Here is a 27,755-nt window from a genome sequence, read left to right on the forward strand (position 1 = left end):
CGGCATTAAACAGCTGGTAGGAGCGGGACAGTATTCCCCAGCGCCGGCATTAAACAGCTGGTAGGAGCCGGACAGTATTCCCCAGCGCCGGCATTAAACAGCTGGTAGGATTGGGACAGTATTCCCCAGCGCCGGCATTAAACAGCTGGTAGGGGTGGGACAGTATTCCCCAGCGCCGGCATTAAACAGCTGGTAGGAGCGGGACAGTATTCCCCAGCGCCGGCATTAAACAGCTGGTAGGGGCGGGACAGTATTCCCCAGCGCCGGCATTAAACAGCTGGTAGGGGCGGGACAGTATTCCCCAGCACCGGCATTAAACAACTAGAATGGGCGGGACAGTATTCCCCAGCGCCGGCATTAAACAGCTGGTAGGGGTGGGACACGGCTGCACTGTTTCCATGTTCGCTTGTACTCTACATACTGGACTGGGAAGTGACCTGAATATGTAGGGACTTTCCTGGGGCCTTGTCTGATGGGACAGCTTTGTGTTATTTATAAGAATCTCCCGGATTCAGAGGCGGGCACTAGGTTTCTATCTCAGAGACAGGGCACTGTGATTATCTGGGATTAACTGGGATGATGGAGAATTACAATGGCATTTTGCTATCTATCGGCTTTGTTGTTACATTAATTTAACCTGGCACCAGATAAGGGAGCTGCCAGAGGAAATGAAACCCACCCCAAGTCCCCGCTCACCGGGCTTACAGACTGACTTTAACAAAGCATTTAACAATACTTACTGGTGTCCATAAAGGCACCAATCCCCCCGATGTCACCCCTTAAACATGTCACTGCCGTTAGTTCACTTTGGTCCTAAATGGGACTGCTTAATAAATTGATGAAAATAAAAATGTTGCCTTGTATGGTGGATAAAATTGTTCCGTTTTGATGCACGTCTCCTAGAGGAACAGATATGCTAAACAGTGCTAAGCCATAAGGCACCTTACAGCCTATACAGGTCCTAATGTCCCTTACGGATTAGCATTGTTTAGTCACCGGGTCCCCAGGATACTCACACAGCGCTGAAAACATTCCTGGTGCTGTATGTACGGTATGTATCAATTTATTTATATAGCACTAACCATGTACTCAGCACTTTACAGCAGGACAATAGGAGGTAAATGCAATGGGAATAAGCGGAATAAGGGCAACAGGTACATAACGATATAAGGCTAAAGGAGACCCTGTCCCAAAGAGCTTACAATCTTACACTGGCGACACACTTTATTCAAGCTCGGCTAGTCCCACGAATTCAGGTATACCCGGGTGTATTGAGGTTTGTGACTGTTTTCTGCCCGAGTATATTGGGTTATTTTCCAGGCAGGGATTGAAGCATTTTATTCCCAGTGGCTGCAATACTGCACAGTATATATATATATACTGCATTACAATTCATGAATTTATGCCATCTGGTAGACACGCGAAGCATTGCAGCCTATTAAATCCTAATCATTATCATTTAACAGATCAGCCGCCCGTCAGCCAGGCATGAACCCAGGCTGGGAAGGCAAATGCAACGGGGCTTGTCAGAGGTGAGGAGCGGCGCATTCCAGGTATCTGCCAGGTACATACCGGGTATTTGCTCGAATAAAGTATGTCGGTGCAGTAAGTCAGGGGTGGCTAACGGCAGTCCTCAAGGGCCACCAACAGGTCATGTTTTCAGGATATCCCTGCTTCAGCACAGGTGGCTCAATCGTTGACTGCACCACCTGTGCTGAAGCAGTGATATACGGAAAACCTGACCTGTTGGTGGCTCTTGAGGACTGGCATTGGCTGCCCCTGATCTAAGTGTTGTGTTGTGAGGCGTACAGACACAGGACTAAAAGATCGTTGTTACAAGTGCAGACAGGGGAGGGGGTCAAGGGCGTCTGAAGGTCGTGCCCAGCCGTCCCTGACCTCACATCCCAGATCGGAGAGCCTTTAACCCCATAGGCTGCTGGTATGAGTGTTATGGGGTTATTATAGAGCATGTGTGCCAGGCTGGCGATAAATAGGGCAGCAGCTGCCTGATAAACGCCCGAGACCCCGTTCCGAATCTGAAGAATAAAGGTTTACCATTGGCAATCTGCCTGGCGATATTGTGGCGCGGATCCATTTCTTGGGGCCCTTTGATATATGGGTTCAGCACTCGAGGATGAATCAGCCCTATACCGTTCTCTACGCCCTCTGTAGGTAGGACCTTACCTGTTACTGATCTAAGGGGCTAATCTTCTTCCGGAGCACGGCACGTTCAATCAGAACCGGCTGGAAACGTTATTCTTATTGACATATTTTAACCCTTCGCTGCCAGAAGGGTGGGCAGCAATTGCGTTGCTCCTGCAGCAGTGAAAGGGTTAATGGTGTCCTGAGGCCCTGGTGGCAGGACCTGCTGCTCTTTAACCACTGCACAAATTCACTAACACACATTGATTAACACACACACACTTATATAACCAGACACTAGTACACACACCGACAGACGGATACACACTCAGTCCACACATATGGACAAACACAGACACATTGATACACACAAACGCACCGATACACAAAAGCACTGATACACACACACCCTGATACACAAACGCACTGATACACAGACACACTCATAAACATAAACGCACTGATACACACACAGACACGCTGATACACATAAACGCACTGATACACACACACACAGATACGCTGATACACATAAACGCACTGATACACACACACAGATACCCTGATACACAAACGCACTGATACACACACACAGACACACTCGTAAACATAAACGCACTGATACACACACACACACGCTGATACACATAAACGCACTGATACACACACAGATACGCTGATACACAAACGCACTGATACACACACACAGACACACTCATAAACATAAACGCACTGATACACACACAGACACCCTGATACACAAACGCACTGATACACACACACAGACACACTCATAAACATAAACGCACTGATACACACACAGACACGGTGATACACAAACGCACTGATACACACACACACAGATACACTGATACACAAAAACGCACTGATACACACACAGATATACTGATACACATAAACGCACTGATACACACACAGATAAACTGATACACATAAACGCACTGATACACACACAGACACGCTGATACACATAAACGCACTGATACACACACAGACACGCTGATACACAAACGCACTGATACACACACAGATACACTGATACACATAAACGCACTGATACACACAGATATGCTGATACACATAAATGCACTGATACACACACACACAGTCACACTGATACACAGAAACGCACTGATACACACTCACAGATATGCTGATACACACACTAATACATACACACACTGATAAACACACACAGACACACTGATACACATAAACGCACTGACACATAAACACACTGATGAACATAAACACACCGATACACACACTGACACTGAATTAGGGTGACCAGGTGTCCCGGTTTAGCCGGGACAGTCCCGTTTTTTTAATAGCTGTCCCGGTTTTTTAATCTCTGTCCCGGTTTTTTAATCTCTGTCCCGGCTGCCCTGCATGCTGTAAAATGTTCCATTTTTTTGTGGCTGTTCCGCTTTTGACCATCAGAGCAGGGGGGGCAGCAGAGAGCAGACAATGCAGGGAGGAGAGCAGGGGCCGGGTCTGAGCTGCGGAGCCGCAGCAGTGAGACCCGGAAGTGTCAGTGAGAACTTCCGGTGTCTGCTGCCAGGGCTCAAGATGGCGTCCCCCACCCATGCAGGTATGGTCCAGAATGGGGGACACTCACACAATGGGGGGGGGGGGGACACTCACACAATGGGGGGGGGGGACACTCACACAATGGGGGGGGCAGAGAGGCACAGGCACAGCATGAGGAGAGGCAGAGAGAGAGAGACACACACAGGCACAGCATGGGGAGAGGCAGAGAGAGAGACACACACAGGCACAGCATGGGGAGAGACAGAGAGAGAGGACACAGGCACAGCATGGGGAGAGACACAGAGAGAGAGAGACACACGCACACAGGCACAGCATGAGGAGAGGCAGAGAGAGAGAGACACACACACAAGCACAGCATGAGGAGAGGCAGAGAGAGAGACAAACACAGGCACAGCATGAGGAGAGGCAGAGAGAGACAGAGACACACAGGCACAGCATGAGGAGAGGCAGAGAGAGAGAGACACACAGGCACAGCATGAGGAGAGGCAGAGAGAGAGAGAGACACACACAGGCACAGCATGAGGAGAGGCAGAGAGAGAGAGACACACACAGGCACAGCATGGGGAGAGGCAGAGAGAGAGAGAGAGAGACACACACAGGCACAGCATGAGGAGAGGCAGAGAGAGAGAGACACACAGGCACAGCATGAGGAGAGGCAGAGAGAGAGAGAGACACACACAGGCACAGCATGAGGAGAGGCAGAGAGAGAGAGAGACACACACAGGCACAGCATGAGGAGAGGCAGAGAGAGAGACACACACACAGACACTGCATGGAGAGAGGCACAGAGAGAGGCACAGGCACAGCATGGAGAGAGGCACAGGATGGGGAGAGACAGTGTGGGGAGAGAGGCACAGCATGGGGTTAGGGGCACAGCATGGGAAGAGGGGCACAGAGTGTGGGGGGGAGAGAGACAAAGAATGGGGGGAGAGAGACAGAATGGGGGGGGGGAGACAGAGAATGGGGAAGAGAGACAGAGAATGGAGGGGAAAGAGACATAAAATGGAGGAGAGACAGAGAAAGGGGGGGGGGGAGAGAGAGAGACAGAATGGAGGGGAGAGAGAGACAAAGAATGGGGGAGAGAGAGACACACAGAATGGGGTGGGAGAGAGAGACAGAGAATAGGGGGTAGGGGGAGAGAGACAGAGAATGGGGGGAGAGAATGGGGGGGAGAGCATGGAGGGTAGAGAGAGAGAATGGGGTGGGGGGGAGAGCCGAGAATGGGGGGAGAGAGAGAGAATGGGGGGGGGGAGAGAGAATGGGGGGGAGAGAGACAGGATGGAGGGGAGAGGGAGAGACAGAGAATGAGGGAGGGGAGAGAGAGAGAGAGACAGAGAATGGGGGGGGGGAGAGAGAGACAGAGAATGGGGGGAGAGAGACAGACAGAGAATGGGGGGGGGGGAGAGAGAGACAGAAAATGGAGGAGAGACAGAGAATGGGGGAGGGGAGAGAGAGAGACAGAGAATGGGGGGGGAGAGAGAGACAGAGAATGGGGGAGAGAGACAGACAGAGAATGGGGGGAGAGAGACAGAAAATGGAGGAGACACAGAATGGGGGAGAGGAGAGGGAGGGAGAGAATGGGGGAGAGGAAGAGAATGGGGGGAGAGAGCGAAAGAATGTGGGGAGAGAGAGAATGGGGGGAGACACAGAGAATGGGGGAAGACACAGAGAATGGGGGGATTGAGACAGAGAATGGATGGGCGAGAGAATGGGGGGGAGACACAGATAATGGGGGAAGACAGAGAATGGGGGGATTGAGACAGAGAATGGAGGGGAGAGAGAGAGACAGAGAGAATGGGGAGGAGAGAAACAGAAAATGGAGGAGAGACACAGAGAATGGGGGAGGGGAGTGAGACAAAGAATGGGGGAGAGAGATAGACAAAGAATGGGGAGAGAGAGAGAGACAGAGAATGGGGGGGGGGAAAGGCACAGAGAATGGGGGAGAGAGAGACACACAGAGAATGGGGGGGAGAAAGAGAGAGACAGAATGGGGGGAGAGAGACAGAAAATGGAGGAGAGACACAGAATGAGATGGGGGAGAGAGGGAGGAGAGGGGGGAGAGAGGGTGGGGAGAGGAGAGGGGGGAGAGAGTGAAAGGAGAGGTAGGAGAGGGGAGGGGGGAAAGAGGGAGAGAATAGGGGAGAGAGGGAGAGAATTGAGAGAGGGATAGAATTGGGAGAGAGCGCGAGAGAATGTGGGAAGAGAGAGAGGGGAGGAGAGAGAGAATGAGGGGAGGGAGAGAGAGAGAATGGAGGGGAGAGAGAATGGGGGGGAGGGGGGAAAGAGAGAATGGGGGAGTGAGAGACAGGAAAGGGTGGAATGAGAATGTAGGGGTGGGGAGAACGAGAATAGAGGGATATGGGGGGAGGGAGAGAGAAAGGGGTGTGTGTGTGAAAGAAGGGGGGACAGAGCGGGGTAGAGAGACAAAGGAGAAGGGGCGCAGTTGGTGATATCATTTGTTTTCTAAAAAAAATTTTTCATGTGTCCCGGTTTTTACTTTTGTAAATCTGGTCACCCTAACTGAAATATACACAGACACTGATTCTCATACATACACACAGTAAAGTACATACAATTAACACACTGATACATACACTCCAACACTGATACACATCCAATAAGCCCCAAAGTGACCGATCGCAATAGCTGCACCAGAGGCTGGATCTTATCACTGTTCCTGTGACACGTATGACCTTATGAGCTGAACTGCTCTTGTGAACGTTGATATTGATGATTGCATTGTACTTGTACTGTTCTGCATTATTTCCCCATGCATTGAGATCTCCGTCTATTGGGTTAGCCACATTGAACATAGCTCATGATATCAGTCTGATCTATCCACTTTAGGACCTCTAGCCTGATATATTTTTTCATACTGGTTCAGTGTTTATATTGACACTTTGATATAGGTATATTTATCTTAGGTCCCATAGCCAGATATACCCGCCAGACATTCCCAGATATACCCACCTTAACTGGAGTTGTTATTCATTTAGCATCCTGTTTCAAGAATCTTACAAGTATTAGTGACCATATTATTATGACGATTTAGTGTGGTTTTCTGACTCTGTGATTTCCCTGTCTTTGACAGTACTACCTAATGTTGTTGTGTTTTGGTGGTTACTTACACAAATTTTGATTTAGTTGGGAGGGAGACCAATGTGTTATGGTTTGAAGGGAAGTACCGCTGGTTCCTTTTTTGGGGGGATCTGTGGGAATGGGTCAGAGGAAGGGGCACCATGCCCAGAAACGATGCCCCCCTTAACTCTATCACATTCGCTCTATCCGGCTTTTTGCCACCATGGCATTGTCTCACTCCCTTTTTTGTTTTTCCTTGTTGTTTCCCTTGTCTTTCCCTTCTTCCCCCACCCCCCTCCCTTTCCACCACGCCATTTGGGCATTTGTTTGTACGCATAGACCCCTTTACATATAGTCTAAGCATCCGCCATATTTTGTACTATATATGCTTATTTTAATACAACTTATTCTTTTGGCATTTTCCAGTGTCGTTTCATTACATTTACATTGAGTGCTGGGAACACCACCCATTTTTGTACATAAACACACTGATACACACACAGATACACTGATACATACACAAACACACTGATGAACATAAACGCACTTATACACACACTGACACTGAAATATACACAGACGCTGATACACACACAGACACATTGATTCTCATACATACACACAGTACATACAATTGACACACTGCTACATACACCCCGACACTGATACACATATACAGTGGACTTATTCAATAAGCCCCAAAGTGACCAATCGCAATGATCAACCGAAAACTGTAATTCAAGCGAATTTATTGTATAAACCCCATACATAGTTACATAGTAGATGAGGTTGAAAAAAGACGTACGTCCATCAAGTTCAACCTATGCTAAATTTAGATAACAGATACTTTATCCTTTATCTATACTGTATTGTATTGTATGTATTTATTTATATAGCGCCATAAATGTACATAGCGCTTCACAGTAGTAATACATATCATATAAATAACAAATAATATAAATAACAGATCATGGGAATAAGTGCTTCAGACATACTGTAAAAGTAACATTAAGGAAGGAGTCCCTGCTCCGAGGAGCTTACAATCTAATTGGTAGGTAGGGAGAACGTACAGAGACAGTTGGGAGGGAATACTAGTAAGTGCGTCTGCAGGGGGCCAAGCTTTATGTGTCATGTGTCCATGATTATCCAGTGCTACTCATATGCTTCTTTAAGCAGATGTGTCTTAAGGTGGGTCTTAAAGGTGGATAGCGAGGGGGCTAGTCGGGTATTGAGGGGAAGGGCATTCCAGAGGTGTGGAGCAGAAAGTGAGAAAGGTTTAAGGCGGGAGAGAGCTTTAGATACAAAGGGGATAGAAAGAAGACATCCTTGAGAACAACGCAAGAGTCGTGATGGTGCATAGCGAGAAATTAGGGCTGAGATGTAAGGAGGGGCAGAAGAATGTAAAGCTTTAAAAGTGAGCAGGAGAATTGAGTGTGAGATACGTGATTTAATCGGAAGCCAGGAGAGGGATTTCAGGAGGGGAGATGCGGAGACAGATTTAGGAAAGAGTAGAGTGATTCTGGCAGCAGCGTTTAGGATAGATTGTACTGTAGGGGAGACAGGTGAGAGGTAGGAAGGCCGGACAGCAGGAGGTTGCAGTAATCGAGACGGGAGAGAATGAGGGCCTGAGTCAGAGTTTTAGCAGTTGAGTAACAGAGGAAAGGGCGTATCTTTGTGATATTGCGGAGGAAAAAGCAACAAGTTTTAGAAACGTTTTGAATATGAGAGGAGAATGAGAGAGAGGAATCAAGTGTGACCCCTAGGCAGCGTGCTTGGGCTACTGGGTGAATGATCGTATTTCCAATAGCAATGTGGAAGGAGGTAGTAGGGCCAGGTTTGGGAGGAAGTATAAGGAGCTCTGTTTTTGCCATGTTAAGTTTCAGTCGGCGGATGGCCATCCAGGATGATATTCCAGAGAGGCATTCAGAAACTTTGGTCTGTATAGCAGGTGTAAGGTCAGGGGTTGAAAGGTAAATTTGTGTGTCGTCAGCATAAAGGTGATATTTAAATCCAAAAGATGTGATTAAGTCACCTAGAGAGAGTGTGTAGAGAGAAAAGAGAAGGGGTCCCAGGACAGAGCCCTGGGGTACCCCCACAGAGAGATCAATAGAGGAGGAGGTGTTAGCAAAAGAGACACTGAAGGTACGATGGGAGAGGTAAGAAGAGATCCAGGATAAAGCTTTGTTCCGAATACCAAGGGTATGGAGAATGTGAAGGAGAAGAGGGTGGTCCACGGTGTTGAATGCTGCAGAGAGGTCGAGTAATATGAGCAGAGTGTAATGACCTCTGTCTTTGGCAGCGTGGAGGTCGTCAGTTATTTTAGTGAGGGCTTTTTCAGTAGAGTGAGCAGTGCGGAAGCCAGATTGTAGAGGGTCTAGGACAGAATAGGTGTTGAGAAAGTGTAGCAATCGAGAGAATACAAGACGTTCAAGGAGTTTGGAGGCAAAAGGCAGGAGGGAGACAGGTCGATAGTTAGAAGGACAGGTAGGGTCAAGCTTGCTGTTTTTGAGTAATGGTATAACTGTTGCATGCTTGAAGGATGAAGGAAAGGTACCAGAGTAGAGGGAAGAGTTAAAGATCTGTGTGAGCATAGGGATTGTAGAAGGAGCAAGAGGTTTTAGGAGATGGGAGGGAATGGGATCAAGAGGGCAAGTGGTAAAGGGAGAAGAGGAGATCAGCAGTGACACATCCTCCTCCGAGATAGCAGAAAAAGAGTCAAGAAAGGCAGGAGGAGAGTTGGGAAGCATTGTGGGATGGGAGGAGGCAACAGATGGGATGTTCTGCCGTATGGACTCCACCTTTTCCTTAAAAAAGTCAGCAAAGTCCTGAGGTGAGATGGAGGAAGAAGAGGAGGCAGCTGAGGGTGGTCTGAGTAGAGAGTCAAAGACAGAAAAGAGACGGCGTGGGTTAGACTTGTGTGTGTTGATTAGTGATGAAAAGTAGGTTTGTTTAGCCTGAAAGAGGGCAGAGTTGAAACAGGATAGCATACATTTGTAGTGAATGAAGTCTACGAGCGTATGAGATTTCCTCCAGAGGCGTTCAGAGGAACGAGTGGAGGAACGCAGCATGCGTGTGTGGGAGTTTAGCCAGGGTCTGGGGTTAGAAGGGCGAGGACGGCAGAGACAAAGCGGGGCATGAAGATCAAGAGAGGAAGATAAGGCAGAGTTGTAGTTCCTGACCAGGTTGTCAGGGTCTGAAGCAGAACTGAGAGAGGAGAGGGAGGAGCGTAAAGTGGAATCAAGAGCTGGTAGGTTAATAGAGCGCAGGTTTCTGCAAAAACGAGGGCGAGATGGAGAGAAGCGAGAGAGAGAAAATGAGATGAGGTGATGGTCGGAGAGAGGAAAAGGGGAAATGGAGAAGTCGGAGAGAGAAATTTTTAGTGAAAACCAGGTCTAGGTAGTGTCCATCCTTGTGGGTGCTGGCTTCAGTCCACTGTTGAAGGCCAAAAGAAGAGGTTAGAGAAAGAAAGCGGGAAGCCCAAGGGAGAGAGGGGTCATCAATGTGGCAATTGAAGTCCCCAAGGAGAAGAACAGGGGAGTCTGAGGAGAGAAAGAAAGAGAGCCAGGATTCAAAGTGAGAAAGGCAGAAGGGGGATGAGTAGAGGTAGGTGGGCGATAGATGACCGCCACATGGACTGGGAGAGGAGAGAAGATCTGGACTGTGTGAACCTCAAAGGAGGGAAAAGCAAGAGAGGGGGGAATAGAAACTGTTCGGTAACGGCAGAGAGAGGAGAGCAGGAGCCCCACGCCTCCACCCCTGCCACCAGGGCGCGGAGTGTGGGAGAAGGAAAGGCCACCATAGGAGAGGGCAGCTTCCAGAGCAGAGTCAGACTGAGTGAGCCAGGTCTCAGTTATAGCAAAGAGAAGCAGGGAGTGAGAGAGAAAGAAGTCATGCACAGAGAGGAACTTGTTAGAGAGGGAGCGAGCATTCCAAAGGGCACAGGAGAAAGGGAGAGAGGAGGGAGGGTGGCAGGGGATGGATATGAGGTTAGAGGGGTTGACACCAGAAGGAGTAGAAGTTGCATGTGGAAGGCGAGGACGAGAGCAAGTAGAAATAAGGCAGGGACCAGGATTGGGAGAGATATCCCCAGAAGCAAGGAGAAGCATGGATAGAAAGAGGATGTGTGAGGATGATTTGTAGGGGTGTGTTTTAGTGCAGGAGGTATAGCTGTATGGTGACAGAGGGCGCAGGTAAGAGAGGAGTTCATGTGAACATAGAAGTGGTGAAGTAAGGAGAGATGGTGAAATATGAATAGAGTTAGAGACATGATGAGGCTGGTGGAAGGAAGTGCATAATTTGGAAATAAGTGAGGTTACAGCAAATATAAAAAGTAAAGGCGGCATCACAGCAATAGTAATGTGTTGAGATGTGCAGTCTGGGATGATATCCTCCTTTCCAGCGTAGATCAAATGCAGGAATCAGAAGCAGTAGATTGTGTCCACTTTTTCCCACTTCTTTTTCTTATACTTACTTATACTTACTTATTGATCCAGAGGAAGGCAAACAAAAAACCCACTTATTGATCCAGAGGAAGGCAAACAAAAAAAAAGAGTCATATCATCCAATGATGTCCCATAAGGGGAAAAATAAATTCCTTCCTGACTCCAAGAATTGGCAATCGGATTAATCCCTGGATCAACATCCTTCCCATGTTTACTTATTTGGTATATCCCTGAATAACTTTCCTATCTAAAAAGATGTCCAACCTTTTTTTTTTTAACAAATCTATTGTATCTGCCATCAGTCTCCATGGGTAATGAATTCCACATTTTAACTGCCCTTACTGTAAAGAACCCTTTCCTTTGTTGCTGGTGAAATCTCCTTTCCTCCAACCTTAAGGGATGGCTCTGAGTCCTTTGTACTGGGATGAATAGTTATTTTGAAAGCTCCTTGTATTGTCCCCGAATATATTTGTATATAGTTATCATATCCCCTCTTAGACGCCTCTTTTCTAATGTAAATAAATCTAATTTAGCTAGCCTCTCCTCATAAGTTAGATTGTCCATCCCCTTTATTAATTTGGTGGCTCTTCTCTGGACTCTCTCTAGTTCCATAATGTCTTTTCTTAGGATTGGTGCCCAAAATTGTACTCCATATTCAAGGTGTGGTCTTACTAGTGCTTTCTAAAGGGGCATAATAATGTTTACTTCCCTTCCATCCATTGCCCGTTTGATGCAAGATAAGATCTTGTTTGCCTTTGCAGCTACTGCATGACTTTGGGCACTATTGCTAAGCCTGCTGTCTACAAGCACTCCTAAATCCTTCTCCAGCAAGGATTCCCCCAATTTATCCCCATTTCATTTGTAATTCGCCTTTTTATTCTTGCATCCCAAATGCATAACCTTACATTTATCTGTATTAAACCTCATCTGCCATTTACCTGCCCACGTTTCCAGTCTCTCCAAGTCCTTCTGAAGAGAAATTACATCCTGCTCTGATTCTATTACCTTACACAATTTAGTATCATCAGCAAAGATGGAGACTTTGCTCTCGATCCCAACCTCAAGGTCATTAATAAACAAGTTAAAAAGCAGGGATCCCAGTACCGATCCCTGAGGTACTCCACTCACGACCTTAGCCCAACCTGAAAAAGTTCCATTTATGACAACCCTCTGTTGTCTGTCCTTTAACCAGTTTTCAATCCAGGTGCATATATTATTACTGAGTCCAATTTGCTTTATTTTGTACACCAACCTCTTGTGTGAAACCGTATCAAAAGAGTTTGCAAAATCTAAGTAGACCACATCAACTGCATTACCCTGGACTAAATTCCTACTTACCTCCTCAAAGAAACAAATAAGGTTAGTTTAGCAAGATCTATCCTTCATAAATCCATGCTGGCTATTACTAATAATTTTGTTTCCCATTAGGTATTCCTGAATATTATCCCGTATTAAACCTTCAAGTAGTTTCCCTACTATTGAAGTCAGGCTTACAGGTCTGTAATTCCCCGGTTGTGATCTAGCGCCCTTTTTAAATATAGGCACCACATCTGCTTTACACCAATCTTGTGGTACTGAGCCTGTGGAAATGGAAGTCCTTGAATATTAAATGTAATGGTTTGGCTATTACTGAGCTTAACTCCTTGAGAACTCTTGGATGTATGCCATCGGGGCCAGGTGCCTTATTTACTTTAATTTTTTCAAGTCGCTTATGAATTTCTTCCTCAGTTAACCAATTGTTCATTAATATAGAGGTTGTGGCTTCCTCCTGCGGCACTACTATTGAACTTGATTCTTCCCATAGATGATGCACACACAGGACATACACATTACCACACTGATACACACACACACACACACACACATTACCACACTGATACACACACACACATTACCACACTGATACACATGATATGATTAAGGTAGGTTTATTAAACAGTGATACAATATGGAACTCTGGCGAACAAAGTCTCCCTGCAAATGTGATGCTAAAAACAGCCCCAGAGTTACATCGGTGAAAGCACTTTGCGTACCCATTGCTTCTTTCATGAAGCCCCTCCACCCCCAATAAATGAGCGTCAATCTCCCCCTCACGTCCCCGAGCTGGCTGCTTTCTGATACTAAAAATATAAACGAGTCGCCTCTTCAGTAGGAACTGATTTAGATTGGAAGAGAATTCTGAGCTTGCTGCTTCCTGATTTTCTAGTGTAGAAAACCTAGGCAGCAATCTGATTGGCTGACACCATCCATGCGTTAGAAGGGCCCCATCATTAAATGAGTGAGAGGTCCTGGCCCCTTGTAGAATACAGAGCAATGGCGTGTGTGCAGTATTGCAAACTGAACTCCAGATCACCATGAGTTCATTTGTCGTCCAGTCCTGCTTTTCAGTAAGTTGGTTTATACGTATGTTTACCCCCGCTTCAGCTTTACTATGGAACAATGAAACTGGTGCTGCAAAGGGCATATAACTTAATACATAGTGGACAGACAGAGCCCCTGTAGATAGCACTCTGTTTCTGTATGAATTGGTGATTTATTTAAAGCTAATTACCTTAGCCTTGACAAAGCACTCGCGAAACGCGCGCGTCGGCAAGCACGTGACCACGTGCACGAGCAGAGCCTAAGTTCATGTACACTGACTCAGAGAGATTCAAAGAGTCAGCGTGTCTCAGCCCGTGCACAGTAATGGACTGCTGCAAGATCCTACGATCTTAGCAGTCACACATCAGTAAAGCACAGAGAATATCTGGCAGTAAATCACAGTATAAATGCAGGAAGCCTGAATGCTAATCCCCAAACACAGCATTTAGCTTAAAGGGGTATACACATTGAGCAAAACGGCAACCAATCCAGCAATTAACCTCTGGAGTGCCAGACCATTACCACATATGAAGAGCACTACACCAACTAGGGAAAGGTCTTTCATAATAGACCGATATTAATACCCTAAAAGGAGCAGTACTCAGCTGTTAATTAGGTATATGTATATACAGAATTTACAGCAGTGCCACTAACTTACCAGTATTGCAAAACTAATACTAGTGTCTATCCTAGCCCTGTTATTACACACTTGGGATGTACACGTGTTAAGTATCACACACTTGTATTTAAATACCACCACCCACACATGCTGGTGTTAAAAACTCATAATAGGTGCACATAGACCTAGATCTGTATACACAAGTCTATAATGTACCATTAGCTGCAGCCCAAAAGCAGCTAAGTACAGGTCCAATCAACTAGTGCACCTACTAGTATTTCAATACTGGGGCACTACATCTGTGGTCCACACAGCCGCTACTTTCATTACAAGAACTCTAGCCCATTCTCTCCATATGAGGAACACTAGGGCCAGTGAATTACCCTAACACTGGGCATTAATACACCATTGTATACTCCTCTGGATACACCTATCCATAGAGTTAGCCACACTTGGCATCATTTAATCATTGTTTTAAACCCCAATATTTTAACGATATTGTCAATTAATAAAGTTATTTTAAATAAATCACCAATTCATACAGAAACAGAGTGCTATCTACAGGGGCTCTGTCTGTCCACTATGTTTTCAGTAAGTTGCCAATTTCCCATAGACTATTGTGAACCAACATACAGTACACTGGGAATAGTTAGAAAACAAGGACTGGATTAGATTCTTAGGATGGACATGGAGTCAAGTTGGGGATACTCTGTATGTGCGTCTCAGCTTGGGCTCTTGTCCAAGTGTATCTACCTGTCCCTTTTGTGCACCTGATGGTGGTTAGGGTCCTTGGCTTCCTAGGGCCACAAGTCCTCAAAGGATAGGAGTATCATAGAAGTCCCAAAAGTCCTCATCTTGGGTGGGCTGTGCGATAGGAGGCTGGGTGCGTAGCCTGTCATGCTTGGTTTGGAGTCTCCGTTTTCCAGGCTTAGTCGGTAGTCGTGGTGGTGGAAGCCCCATGGGAACCCTTGGCCGTGTGGGCACCGGGCAGGGGCGGGGTGGTCTGAGCTGGCTCTGCAAGTTCCTGGCAATGATGCTTCTCTCATTTAACATCTGTGACCAGGTGGCTTTATGTAAAAAGGAGAACACAACTGAGGGGCCTTAGAGAGGAGAGGTAAAGAAGGAAGAGGAGTGAGGAGGGAAGAGGGGGGAAGAGGGGTGAGGAGGGAAGAGGGGTGAGAGAGAAGTGGGGGTAATAAGCAAGCAAAAGAAAGCGGGGACAAGGGAAGGAAGAGAGGAGGCTAGTCTGAGATTATAAATACGATGGCTCAGAAAGAGGACATTATGGCGGACACGAGGAATATGCTCTAATAGAGCATTGTGATGGTTGACCAGAGTGGGAGAGGCACAGAGTGGGAGAGGCACAGAGTGGGAGAGGCACAGAGTGGGAGGGGCAGAGGCACAGAAGGGCAGAGGCACAGAAGGGCAGAGGCACAGAGGGGCAGAGGCTAAAGGAAGACATTGAGGGTGAGAATGGAAGGTCTTGGAGAGGGGACGATTGGCACGTTGAAAGCCAATTAGGTGGGGGCTGAAGGTTAGGGCAGTTATTCCCAGACTTTTTTTTACATTGCACCCCTTTCTAGAAAATATTTGTTCCCCGAACCCCTAATGAATAAATCTTTTTTCTATTCATCAGACTCTCGCTAACAAACCTGTGTGACCGATCCCATTCAGTATAGTGTCCTGAGCACGTGGGGGGGGGACGGACGCTTAATAATCCCCCAAACTGCCCCTCAGTGTGTGCAGGCAGCACAGTCAAAGACTGAGCCTCTGATTGAGCCACCTGTGCTGAAGCTGGGATATCACGAAAAGCTGACCTGTTGGGGGGGGGGGGGGGGCGGGGGGGCTTGAGGACTGGAGTTGAGGGCCCCTGGGTTAGAGAATGAGGAGAAATAGGTGGTAGCACAAATCTGTTAAAGGAGGAACTGGCAGGCTGTGGGGAGAGCTGGAGTCTGCCTAGGTATGCAGAGTTTGGTATCTGTATAAGCAGCGGGATGCTGAGAGATGGTTAAGAGGCACAGAGGAGAGGTTACGTGTAGAGTGTAGAGTGGGTAGAGTAGTCAGAGGGTCCTATTCTAGTAGCTTCGATAAAATTGCCGCTATCTTGAACGGTTTGGCATGTTCCCATCAAACGGTTTGACATTTGTGTTATCTCGGTATTCAGGGAGAATCTGAAGCCATTTCCTCAGGTCTCAAACCGTGAGGTAGGAAAATGCCAATACTGCTCGGGACAGCAGCGATGGTATCTCAGCCTCTCTCAAAGTTCTCCCTCGCTAAGGCAATGAAGGGGTTAAACCAGAGTACCTGGTTTGTTGGGAGTACACGGGGTTGATGAAAAGGGTAGTTGCCCCAGGGTGGGTGGTTAGGCTTGCCGGGAAGGTTGCAGGAAGAGTTAAACCCTTCACTACCATAGCGGTGGTAACTGCTATGGTAATGAAGGGGTTAACCATTCCTGCTACCCACCCTTGGGGCAACTAACACCTACCACAAATACGCAATAATTAAAAAAAAAACAAGCACCAAAAATAAAAATACATAACTATTAAATAAAAACAAGTCCTAAAAATACAAAACAATGAAATAAAAACAAGAACCAAAAATACAAAACATAACAATGAAATAAAAGCATTTGCCAACAAATTCATTGCTTGTCCCTGTGTTTATCTATACCCAGAAAGGGGCACAGATAAACACATTGGCAGTCAATGGGCAAACTAAAAATAAATACACAATAAAATAAAATACAATCCATGTTTTTCTTACCATTGATGTCTTCACCCCCGTCCTACGTGAGCACCAACTCTTGACCCACGACGCAATGATCCTCAACAGCCGATGCGAAGAAGTACGAGTGACAAGCAATGATTTTTTGGGGGCAAATCCTTGCTTTTATTTAATTGTTATGTTTTGTATTTTTGGTTATTGGTTTTATTTAATTGTTTTGTATTTTTAGGGCTTGGTTTTATTTGCTTGTTGTGTATTTTTGGTGCTTGGTTTTATTTGCTTGTTGTTTATTTTTGGTGCTTAGTTTTATTTGCTTGTTGTGTATTTTTGGTGCTTAGTTTTATTTGCTTGTTGTGTATTTTTGGTGCTTGGTTTTATTTGCTTGTTGTTTATTTTTGGTGCTTAGTTTTATTTGCTTGTTGTGTATTTTTGGTGCTTAATTTTATTTGCTTGTTGTGTATTTTTGGTGCTTGATTTTATTTGATTGTTGTGTATTTTTTGTGCTTGGTTTTATTTGATTGTTGTGTACTTGTGGTGCTTGTTTTTTTTAGTTTGCCCATTGACTGCCATAGCGGCAAATCATGCCCATGGTGTACCACTGTGCCAATCAATGGGTAGAGGGTGGGCGTAATTGCCCTGGGGAGAGTGATTAGGTGCCCTGGGTGGGTAGAGGGGGAGGGGGATTAACCCCTTAATAACTATAGCAGTTACTAACTGCTAAGGTAATTAAGGGGTTAGTGGCCATTATGCTGTTTTTGATTGTACTGTTGCTGCCCACGGGGGGCATGGATGCAGAATACGGTGATAAGGGCGGCCTTCATCCTGGCAGGGGTAAGAAGAACTTTAATTTACTTTATGCTGGCTGGATGTTTTATTTTTAATGGGCAAATGAGCTATTATCCAGATCTGGAAAATAGTAATTTTGCCCATTACTGTACTGTATGTGTCGGGGGGGGGGAGGGTTTGTTGGGGGTAGAGGGGGTGCACATTCATTGCCATTGGGGTTATCTTTGTTCCCATTCAGGGCATAGGTAACCACACTGGCAATCAATGGGTGTATTGGCTAGTATTGGGTTTTAATGTTTATTGGGGGTAGCGGGGTGGGTGAAGGTGGTATTTGGCCCGTGGTGGGTGTTTATGCCTACTGGGTGGGTAGCGGGAGGGGTTAACCCCTTCATTACCTTAGCGGTAGTAGTCGCTAAGGTAGTGAAGGGGTTAACTCCTCCCGCTACCCTCCCGCAAGGCCTAAACACCCACCATGGGCCAAATACCACCTTCACCCACCCCCGCTACCCCCAATAAACTGGGCACTGGTGTTTAACCAATCATTTACCTTAGCTGCTAAGGTAATGAAGCTGCCTGTAAATGTATTTGTATTGCATAGGATGGATGCCGGGGGTCTCCGGAGCTGGTATTAATGTGTATCAGCTCCAGAGACCCCCGGCTTCAATCTTGTGCAATAAAAATAACAAATAAATTCTAAGTCCTGCTCGCAAATCCCATCCCCCACCCTTGGTGTGGCGAGATGAGATCTGTGACACGCTCGCTAGTTCAGAACCTCGATGAGATTATCGGAGCTGCTAGAATAGGCCGATTTTATAACAAGTGCGATCTGGAGCCGTCTTTCAGCTCACACTCGGTGTGTTTGAGTCGGTGATACCGCTCGGTGTGTTTGAGACGCGGTGACACCGCTCGGTGTGTTTGAGCCGCAGTGACACCGCTCGGTGTGTTTGAGTCGGTGATACCGCTCGGTGTGTTTGAGACGCGGTGATACCGCTCGGTGTGTTTGAGCCGCAGTGACACCGCTCGGTGTGTTTGAGCCGCAGCGATACCGCTCGGTGTGTTTGAGCCGCAGTGACACCGCTCGGTGTGTTTGAGCCGCAGTGATACCGCTCGGTGTGTTTGAGCCGCGGTGACACCGCTCGGTGTGTTTGAGCCGCGGTGACACCGCTCGGTGTGTTTGAGCCGCAGTGATACTGCTCGGTGTGTATTAGCCGCAGTGACACCGCTCGGTGTGTTTGAGCCGCAGTGATACCGCTCGGTGTGTTTGAGCTGCAGTGATACCGCTCGGTGTGTATTAGCCGCAGTGACACCGCTCGGTGTGTTTGAGCCGCAGTGACACCGCTCGGTGTGTTTGAGCCGCAGTGACACCGCTCTGTGTGTTTGAGCCGCAGTGACACCGCTCGGTGTGTTTGAGCCGCAGTGATACCGCTCGGTGTGTTTGAGCCGCAGTGATACCGCTCGGTGTGTTTGAGCCGCAGTGACACCGCTCGGTGTGTATTAGCCGCAGTGACACCGCTCGGTGTGTTTGAGCCGCAGTGACACCGCTCGGTGTGTTTGAGCCGCAGTGACACCGCTCGGTGTGTTTGAGCCGCAGTGACACCGCTCGGGGTGTTTGAGCCGCAGTGACACCGCTCGGTGTGTTTGAGCCGCAGTGACACCGCTCGGTGTGTTTGAGCCGCAGTGACACCGCTCGGTGTGTTTGAGCCGCAGTGACACCGCTCGGTGTGTTTGAGCCGCAGTGACACCGCTCGGTGTGTTTGAGCCGCAGTGACACCGCTCGGTGTGTTTGAGCCGCAGTGACACCGCTCGGTGTGTATTAGCCGCAGTGACACCGCTCGGTGTGTTTGAGCCGCAGTGACACCGCTCGGTGTGTTTGAGCCGCAGTGACACCGCTCGGTGTGTTTGAGTCGCAGTGACACCGCTCGGTGTGTTTGAGCCGCAGTGACACCGCTCGGTGTGTTTGAGCCGCAGTGACACCGCTCGGTGTGTTTGAGCCGCAGTGACACCGCTCGGTGTGTTTGAGCCGCAGCGCGACCGCTCGGTGTGTTTGAGCCGCAGTGACACCGCTCGGTGTGTTTGAGCCGCAGTGACACCGCTCGGTGTGTTTGAGCCGCAGTGACACCGCTCGGTGTGTTTGAGCCGCAGTGACACCGCTCGGTGTGTTTGAGCCGCAGTGACACCGCTCGGTGTGTTTGAGCCGCAGTGACACCGCTCGGTGTGTTTGAGCCGCAGTGACACCGCTCGGTGTGTTTGAGCCGCAGTGACACCGCTCGGTGTGTTTGAGCCGCAGTGATACCGCTCGGTGTGTTTGAGCCGCAGCGACACCGCTCGGTGTGTTTGAGCCGCAGTGATACCGCTCGGTGTGTTTGAGCCGCAGTGACACCGCTCGGTGTGTATTAGCCGCAGTGACACCGCTCGGTGTGTTTGAGCCGCAGTGATACCGCTCGGTGTGTTTGAGCCGCAATGACAACGCTCGGTGTGTTTGAGCCGCAGTGACACCGCTCGGTGTGTTTGAGCCGCAGTGACACCGCTCGGTGTGTTTGAGCCGCAGTGACACCGCTCGGTGTGTTTGAGCCGCAGTGACACCGCTCGGTGTGTTTGAGCCGCGGTGACACCGCTCGGTGTGTTTGAGCCGCGGTGACACCGCTCGGTGTGTTTGAGCCGCAGTGACACCGCTCGGTGTGTTTGAGCCGCAGTGAGACCGCTCGGTGTGTTTGAGCCGCAGTGACACCGCTCGGTGTGTTTGAGCCGCAGTGACACCGCTCGGTGTGTTTGAGCCGCAGTGACACCGCTCGGTGTGTTTGAGCCGCAGTGATACCGCTCGGTGTGTTTGAGCCGCAGTGACACCGCTCGGTGTGTTTGAGCCGCAGTGACACCGCTCGGTGTGTTTGAGCCGCAGTGACACCGCTCGGTGTGTTTGAGCCGCAGTGATACCGCTCGGTGTGTTTGAGCCGCAGTGATACCGCTCGGTGTGTTTGAGCCGCAGTGACACCGCTCGGTGTGTTTGAGCCGCAGTGACACCGCTCGGTGTGTTTGAGCCGCAGTGACACCGCTCGGTGTGTTTGAGCCGCAGTGACACCGCTCGGTGTGTTTGAGCCGCAGTGACACCGCTCGGTGTGTTTGAGCCGCAGTGACACCGCTCGGTGTGTTTGAGTCGGTGACACCGCTCGGTGTGTTTGAGCCGCAGTGACACCGCTCGGTGTGTTTGAGCCGCAGTGTCACCGCTCGGTGTGTTTGAGCCGCAGTGATACCGCTCGGTGTGTTTGAGCCGCAGTGATACCGCTCGGTGTGTTTGAGCCGCAGTGACACCGCTCGGTGTGTTTGAGCCGCAGTGATACCGCTCGGTGTGTTTGAGCCGCAGTGACACCGCTCGGTGTGTTTGAGCCGCAGTGACACCGCTCGGTGTGTTTGAGCCGCAGTGACACCGCTCGGTGTGTTTGAGCCGCAGTGATACCGCTCGGGGAGATGCACTTCCCCAACATGTCTGGTAGCTCATCGGAGCTTTCTGAATAGCAACCTGGCCAAATCGTACGGGAAGTGCTCAAAATCCTTGATGAGTTCGTTATCGAAGTTTATAGAATAGGCCCCAGAGTCTCGGATACGATGCGTTTTATTGCTGTCTAATGTTTAGCCCCGGACCCCTTGTTTTTCTGGTCTAAAGCCTTCTTCCAGTTCAGCTCATTAATGGATCTCTCTTGCCAGCGTCCTGGGAAGAGCAGAGGACACAGGTCACCCTCAGAGTCACTTCCCATGTGCTGGATTTAGAGGTCATATTCAGGGTTACAGTTCTAACTTGTGCTACGGCTGAGATTGTCACTAACTAGGGTTACCAGGCGTCTTCTCCAAAAAATACTGGCCACAATAGTGAAAGGTGCGACACGCTCGAGAGACACCCACACACCTCTGCTCCATGCTGTTTTCTCCTCTCCTTGGTCCCACCCCAAAGCTCCTGACATCTCCTCCTGATTGGCTGCGGCTGGATAATGCAGTCAATGCCGCTATACACATACACGCCCAGAGAGGTAATACCGGTATACACATACACGCCCAGAGAGGTAATACCGGTATACACATACACACCCAGAGAGGTAATACCGGTATACACATACACGCCCAGAGAGGTAATACCGGTATACACATACACGCCCAGAGAGGTAATACCGGTATACACATACACGCCCAGTGAGGTAATACCGGTATACACATACACACCCAGAGAGGTAATACCGGTATACACATACACACCCAGAGAGGTAATACCGGTATACACATACACGCCCAGAGAGGTAATACCGGTATTCACATACACGCAAAGAGAGGTAATACCGGTATACACATTCCCACCCAGAGAGGTAATACCAGTATACACATACACGCCCAGAGAGGTAATACCACTATACACATACACGCCCAGAGATCTCGGTATACACATACACGCCCAGAGGGGTAATACCGGTATACACATACACGGCCTGAGAGGTAATACCAGTATACACATACACGTCCTGAGAGGTAATACCGGTATACACATACACGCCCAGAGAGGTAATACCGGTATATACACATATACGCCCAGAGAGGTAATACCGGTATACACATACACGCCCACAGAGGTAATACCGGTATACACATACACGCCCAGAGAGGTAATACCGGTATACACATACACGCCCTGAGAGGTAATACCGGTATACACATACACACCCAGAGAGGTAATACCGGTATACACATACACGCCCAGAGAGGTAATTCCGGTATATACATACACGCCCAGAGAGGTAATACCGGTATACACATACACGCCCTGAGAGGTAATACAGGTATACACATACACGCCCAGAGAGGTAATACCGGTATACACATACACGCCCTGAGAGGTAATACCGGTATACACATACACGCCCAGAGAGGTAATACCGGTATACACATACACGCCCAGAGAGGTAATACCGGTATACACATACACGCCCAGAGAGGTAATACCGGTATATACATACACGCCCAGAGAGGTAATACCGGTATACACATACACTCCCAGAGAGATAATACCGGTATACACATACTACACGCCCAGAGAGGTAATACCGGCATACACATACACGTATTACCTCTCATTTTTTTACTGGGCAGTGTCCAAATACAAGCCAGTCCATTTCAATACTGGACATCTGGCAACCCTACCACTAACTGTTGCTTGGATCAGGATGGGGAACATGTACCGGTCACTGGGCCTTACTTAGGCTGGGGAGTCAGACATGGCAGATATTTAGCAGGCACCATATGAAACCTTTACCCTACAGAAGGTCCAGGAGAGCATTACCGAGCAATGTCCTGCCGGCAGGGGGTTAATGGTGCCCTTGGACATTTAAAGGTGTTGACTTGTGATGACTGACCGCACACATTTACCAAATTTACTATTGTACACACATTATTCACACTAACTTATACGTGTACACACATGCACTGACACAAACTCATACACCGATATATATATATATATATATATATATATATATATATATATATATATATATATATATATATATATAATAAACCATACGATACCGTTTGAAGCACGAGATCAGGAGACAGCACTCTGGTAAGTTTGATCACAAGTTTTTGTATTGAAAAAGACACATAAACCGACGTTTCGGTCCCCCAGTGGGACCTTTCTCTAGGTGGCACCACCTTGAGAAAGGTCCCACTGGGGGACCGAAACGTCGGTTTATGTGTCTTTTTCAATACAAAAACTTGTGATCAAACTTACCAGAGTGCTGTCTCCTGATCTCGTGCTTCAAACGGTATCGTATGGTTTATTATTGCTTTATGGGACAAGCACTTAATTTTTTCTACTTGCAAGTGGAGTGCCGGCTGCTTCTGTGGATTATATATATATATATATATATATATATATATATATATATATATATATATATATACACACACTGTTCTTAGATTGTAAGCTCTTCGGGCAGGGATTCCTGTTTTCTAATGTCTATCTTTATGTTGAAGTGCTTGATCCTATTAGGTCAGGTGTGCAGCTGCTGTAAAGCCCTAAGTACATAGCTGGCGCTATATAAATAAAGATATACACAGATTTGCACGCTCACACATATACAGAGATACACACAGACGCACACACACATGCTCATACACTGTGACACTGTAAGCCTGTGATGTTCCTAGAGGAAAGATATTCCGTTTGGCCTCCTGCATTGCCTAGAGACTGCCCATGAATTCATCTCTATGATCATGTCCATGACCCAAGGTGGTCAGTTGTGGAGAGAGAGGACGTGTACCTAAGTCATCGATGGTCCTCCCGTGCCAGTGACTTGTGTCACGCATGTCCAGTTTCCCCTTCTCGTTCACTTCTGCGGTGTAGGAATCCTGCACCAAGCTCCGGGATGTAATGGGCACTCCTACAGGAGAAGAGCGAAAGGGAGGAGGGTGAGACCCAGGAGAGTTATAGGAGGTCAGATAAAAGAAGAGTAGGTCAAGTGACAAGAGGTTGAACTGATGCAGAAGGTTAAAGTTGTAGGATAGACCGAGTGAAAGAGGTACGGCCCAGGAGTGGGGAGAGGACCAATGGGAGAGCCTGACATTATGGGGGTCCAGAAATGCAGATAGACCAATGGAGGGAAGGACAGGCTTGGCAGAGAAGAGGTTAATGTGCATGAATGGATCAGAGAGCTCAGTATGAGAGAAGAGGTCCATGAGAAAGAAGAGAGCACAAGAGGGTGCCTTAGAGAAGGCAGAGAACAGAGGAGAGGTCCATGAGAAGGAAGAGAGACCACAGGAGGGTTCCTTAGAGAAGGCAGAGAACGGAGGAGAGGTCCATGAGAAGAAAGAGAGACCACAGGAGGGTTCCTTAGAGAAGGCAGAGAACGAAGGAGGTCCATTAGAAGGCAGAGAACTGAGGAGAGGTCCATGAAAAGGAAGAGAACTGAGGAGAGGTCCCTGAGAAGGCAGAGAATGGAGGAGAGGTCCATGAGAAAGCAGAGAACAGAGGAGAGGTCCATGAGAAGGCAGAGAATGGGGGAGAGGTCCATGAGAAAGCAGAGAACAGAGGAGAGGTAGGACACTAAGGGTATTGTCCTGTAGAAAAGATGTTCTGGTTCAAAACTGGGTAAAAGGCAACACCAGATTTATCACTAAGAAAAACTGCATGTGAAATCAATGTTTGTTTTTCACTGATAAGTCTCGTGCACAGTGGTCGAAGTGACATTAAAAAAAGTAGCGGTACTAACAAAATTAATTACATTTATTTAACACTGGGGGAATTAGATTAGAAGTATATTTTAAAAGATTTATACAATATTTAATGCTTGGAAAGAAGAAAGGGTGAGAGGGAAACGGGTGGTATTTTGTCTGTACCCCCCTAGTACCATCAAGTCTTGATACAGTCGGACATGATGAGAGAACAGTCTGAGGAGAGGAGCCAGAGAGTGAGGTCTCACCAGACAGTTTGGAGAATGGATGCAAGAAAGAGAGGTCTAGGAAAGAGTTGGCATTGGGCAAAGAACATTGATCTAAGAGAGAATGGAAAATCCCCCATGGGAATACATGTTATCGGGGAGACGAGAAGGTCCCAAGAGAGGGTAGTGATGGTTAGAGGACTGGAAGGCAACATGAAGCTCTCATGGCCACATGGTTCAGACCTGGGAACAGATTGGCACGGAGGCAGTGTCCTAACGCGTAATAGCGCCCATGCGGAGAATTCCCCATCAGCCACTCTTTCTTGTGGAGCCTGGGGATGTGATACCCTTGCTGGCTCTGCGTATCCTCCTCGGCCTCCTTCAGAGCTCTTCTCACCTACAGGGACAGGGAGAGAGAGGTCAGTGAATGAGCAAATCCATATTCTTCGTCATCGTCGACTATGCCCAGCTCACCTGCTCTGGGGAGATCAGCTGGTCCACCAGGGCGCTGCCGTACTTGTGCCTGATGTTGGGTGGTATCAGACTCTTCGTGTCCTGCCCCTGTTCTGCAGTTTTTGGGGGTCTTGACTCTCTTCCTCCAGCTCCGATGCTGCACGGGATCTCAGAGTCTCTGGGGCCTGGTCCTGCCTTCCCATCTTTGGGGTGCGCCTTTAGGGAGGTTCCTCCTCTTGTTGTGGGTGAGGAGGGTGGGGCTTGGGGGGACCCAGGTTCAGCAACCAGTGAGCTGGGTATCGAACACTTATCAGAGGGGTCTCCTGCAGGGTAATGGGGGATCAAAAAGACAAAGCTGTGTTACTGCTCACTGCAAATAACCTCTAGAGTCACTAAAATAGCTAGGGACCCCTCCCCACCATTACACTGTAACAGGCCTGAGCACCCTCACTGCCCTCGGAACCATCACTGTGCCGTAAACCTCTCACAGTCCCCCGCAGTGCGCCGTAACCACTCCCAGTCCCCCGCAGTGCGCCGTAACCACTCCCAGTCCCCCGCAGTGCGCCGTAACCACTCCCAGTCCCCCGCAGTGCGCCGTAACCACTCCCAGTCCCCCGCAGTGCGCCGTAACCGCTCCCAGTCCCCCGCAGTGCGCCGTAACCACTCCCAGTCCCCCGCAGTGCGCTGTAACCGCTCCCAGTCCCCCGCAGTGCGCCGTAACCGCTCCCAGTCCCCCGCAGTGCGCGTAACTGCTCCCAGTCCCCCGCAGTGCGCCGTAACCGCTCCCAGTCCCCCGCAGTGCGCCGTAACTGCTCCCAGTCCCCCGCAGTGCACCGTAACCGCTCCCAGTCCCCCGCACTGCGCCGTAACCGCTCCCAGTCCCCCGCAGTGCACCGTAACCGCTCCCAGTCCCCCGCACTGCGCCGTAACCGCTCCCAGTCCCCCGCAGTGCGCCGTAACCGCTCCCAGTCCCCCGCAGTGCGCTGTAACTGCTCCCAGTCCCCCGCAGTGCGCCGTAACCGCTCCCAGTCCCCCGCAGTGCGCCGTAACTGCTCCCAGTCCCCCGCAGTGCACCATAACTGCTCCCAGTCCCCCGCAGTGCGCTGTAACTGCTCCCAGTCCCCCGCAGTGCACCGTAACCGCTCCCAGTCCCCCGCACTGCGCCGTAACCGCTCCCAGTCCCCCGCAGTGCGCCGTAACCGCTCCCAGTCCCCCGCAGTGCACCGTAACCGCTCCCAGTCCCCCGCACTGCGCCGTAACCGCTCCCAGTCCCCCGCAGTGCACCGTAACCGCTCCCAGTCCCCCGCACTGCGCCGTAACCGCTCCCAGTCCCCCGCAGTGCACCGTAACCGCTCCCAGTCCCCCGCAGTGCACCGTAACCTCTCCCAGTCCCCCTCGCTGCGCCGTAACCACTCCCAGTCCCCCTCACTGCGCCGTAACTGATCTGAGTCTCCCTCACCGTGCTGTAACTGCCCTGGTTCACCTCTCCCCCCCCCCCCTACGCTGTAACTGCCCTGGTTCCCCCCCCCCCCATGTTGTAACTGCCCTGGTTCCCCCCCATGCTGTAACTGCTCTGCCCCCCCATGCTAGAACTGCCCCCCCCCATGCTGTAACTGCCCTGCCCCCCATGCTGTAACCATACCACACTAACTTCCCTGGTTCCCCCCTCCCCCCCCCTCATACTACACTGTAATTGCCCTGTTTTTTCACCTTCCCCCCCAATACTACACTGTAACTGCCCTGGTTCCCCCCCCCCCCCCCCAATACTACACGGTAATTGCCCTGGTTTTTCCCCTTCCCCCCCAATACTACACTGTAACTGCCCTGGTTCCCCCCCTCCTCACACATCGCTCTCACCTGTGCACGTGGCAGCCATGCTGGAGAAATGCAGGGGACCATCCAGTCCATCCAGTCTGTCACCCTCCCTTGTCACTGGTTGCTAGGAAACCTTTGTGTGTTGGCGTCGGCATGGCGACTTAACCGGTCAAGAGGAAAACTGTGGCCATACCTGGGGGAGCTGTGCTCTCTGTAACCACTAGGTGGCACTGGCACTGTGCCCCTGCTAGAGGGGGCTCGGGTCACACCTGTGGTTTGCTGGCTATGGTGCATGGGTGCCACTAAAATAAAGCAGCTTATTCTTTATTTACACACCAACCGGCTCCAATT

General features: G+C 49.1%; 1 protein-coding gene across 2 annotated transcripts; it reads right to left on the reverse strand.

Annotated features, from left to right (window-relative positions):
- Positions 1-14,805: 14,805 nt before the first annotated feature.
- Positions 14,806-27,741, reverse strand: CIMIP4 (ciliary microtubule inner protein 4). 2 transcript variants are annotated; one of them, XM_075573832.1, is made up of 5 exons: positions 27,447-27,741; positions 25,611-25,912; positions 25,380-25,533; positions 24,021-24,140; positions 14,806-15,281 (listed from the first exon to the last, which is right to left on the reverse strand). In XM_075573832.1, exons 1-5 carry the CDS (start codon positions 27,463-27,465, stop codon positions 15,028-15,030), a joined length of 849 nt encoding a protein of 282 aa, XP_075429947.1. In that variant the 5' UTR covers positions 27,466-27,741; the 3' UTR covers positions 14,806-15,027. The 2 variants fall into 2 exon arrangements, with proteins under 2 accessions (XP_075429947.1, XP_075429948.1); XM_075573833.1 differs by lacking the exon at positions 14,806-15,281 and adding an exon at positions 21,289-21,427 and having other exon boundaries at positions 27,447-27,680.
- Between the last annotated feature and the right edge of the window lie 14 nt (positions 27,742-27,755).

The sequence above is a fragment of the Ascaphus truei genome, chromosome 17, assembly GCF_040206685.1.
Source record: "Ascaphus truei isolate aAscTru1 chromosome 17, aAscTru1.hap1, whole genome shotgun sequence".
In the NCBI taxonomy this organism is placed as follows: domain Eukaryota; kingdom Metazoa; phylum Chordata; class Amphibia; order Anura; family Ascaphidae; genus Ascaphus; species Ascaphus truei.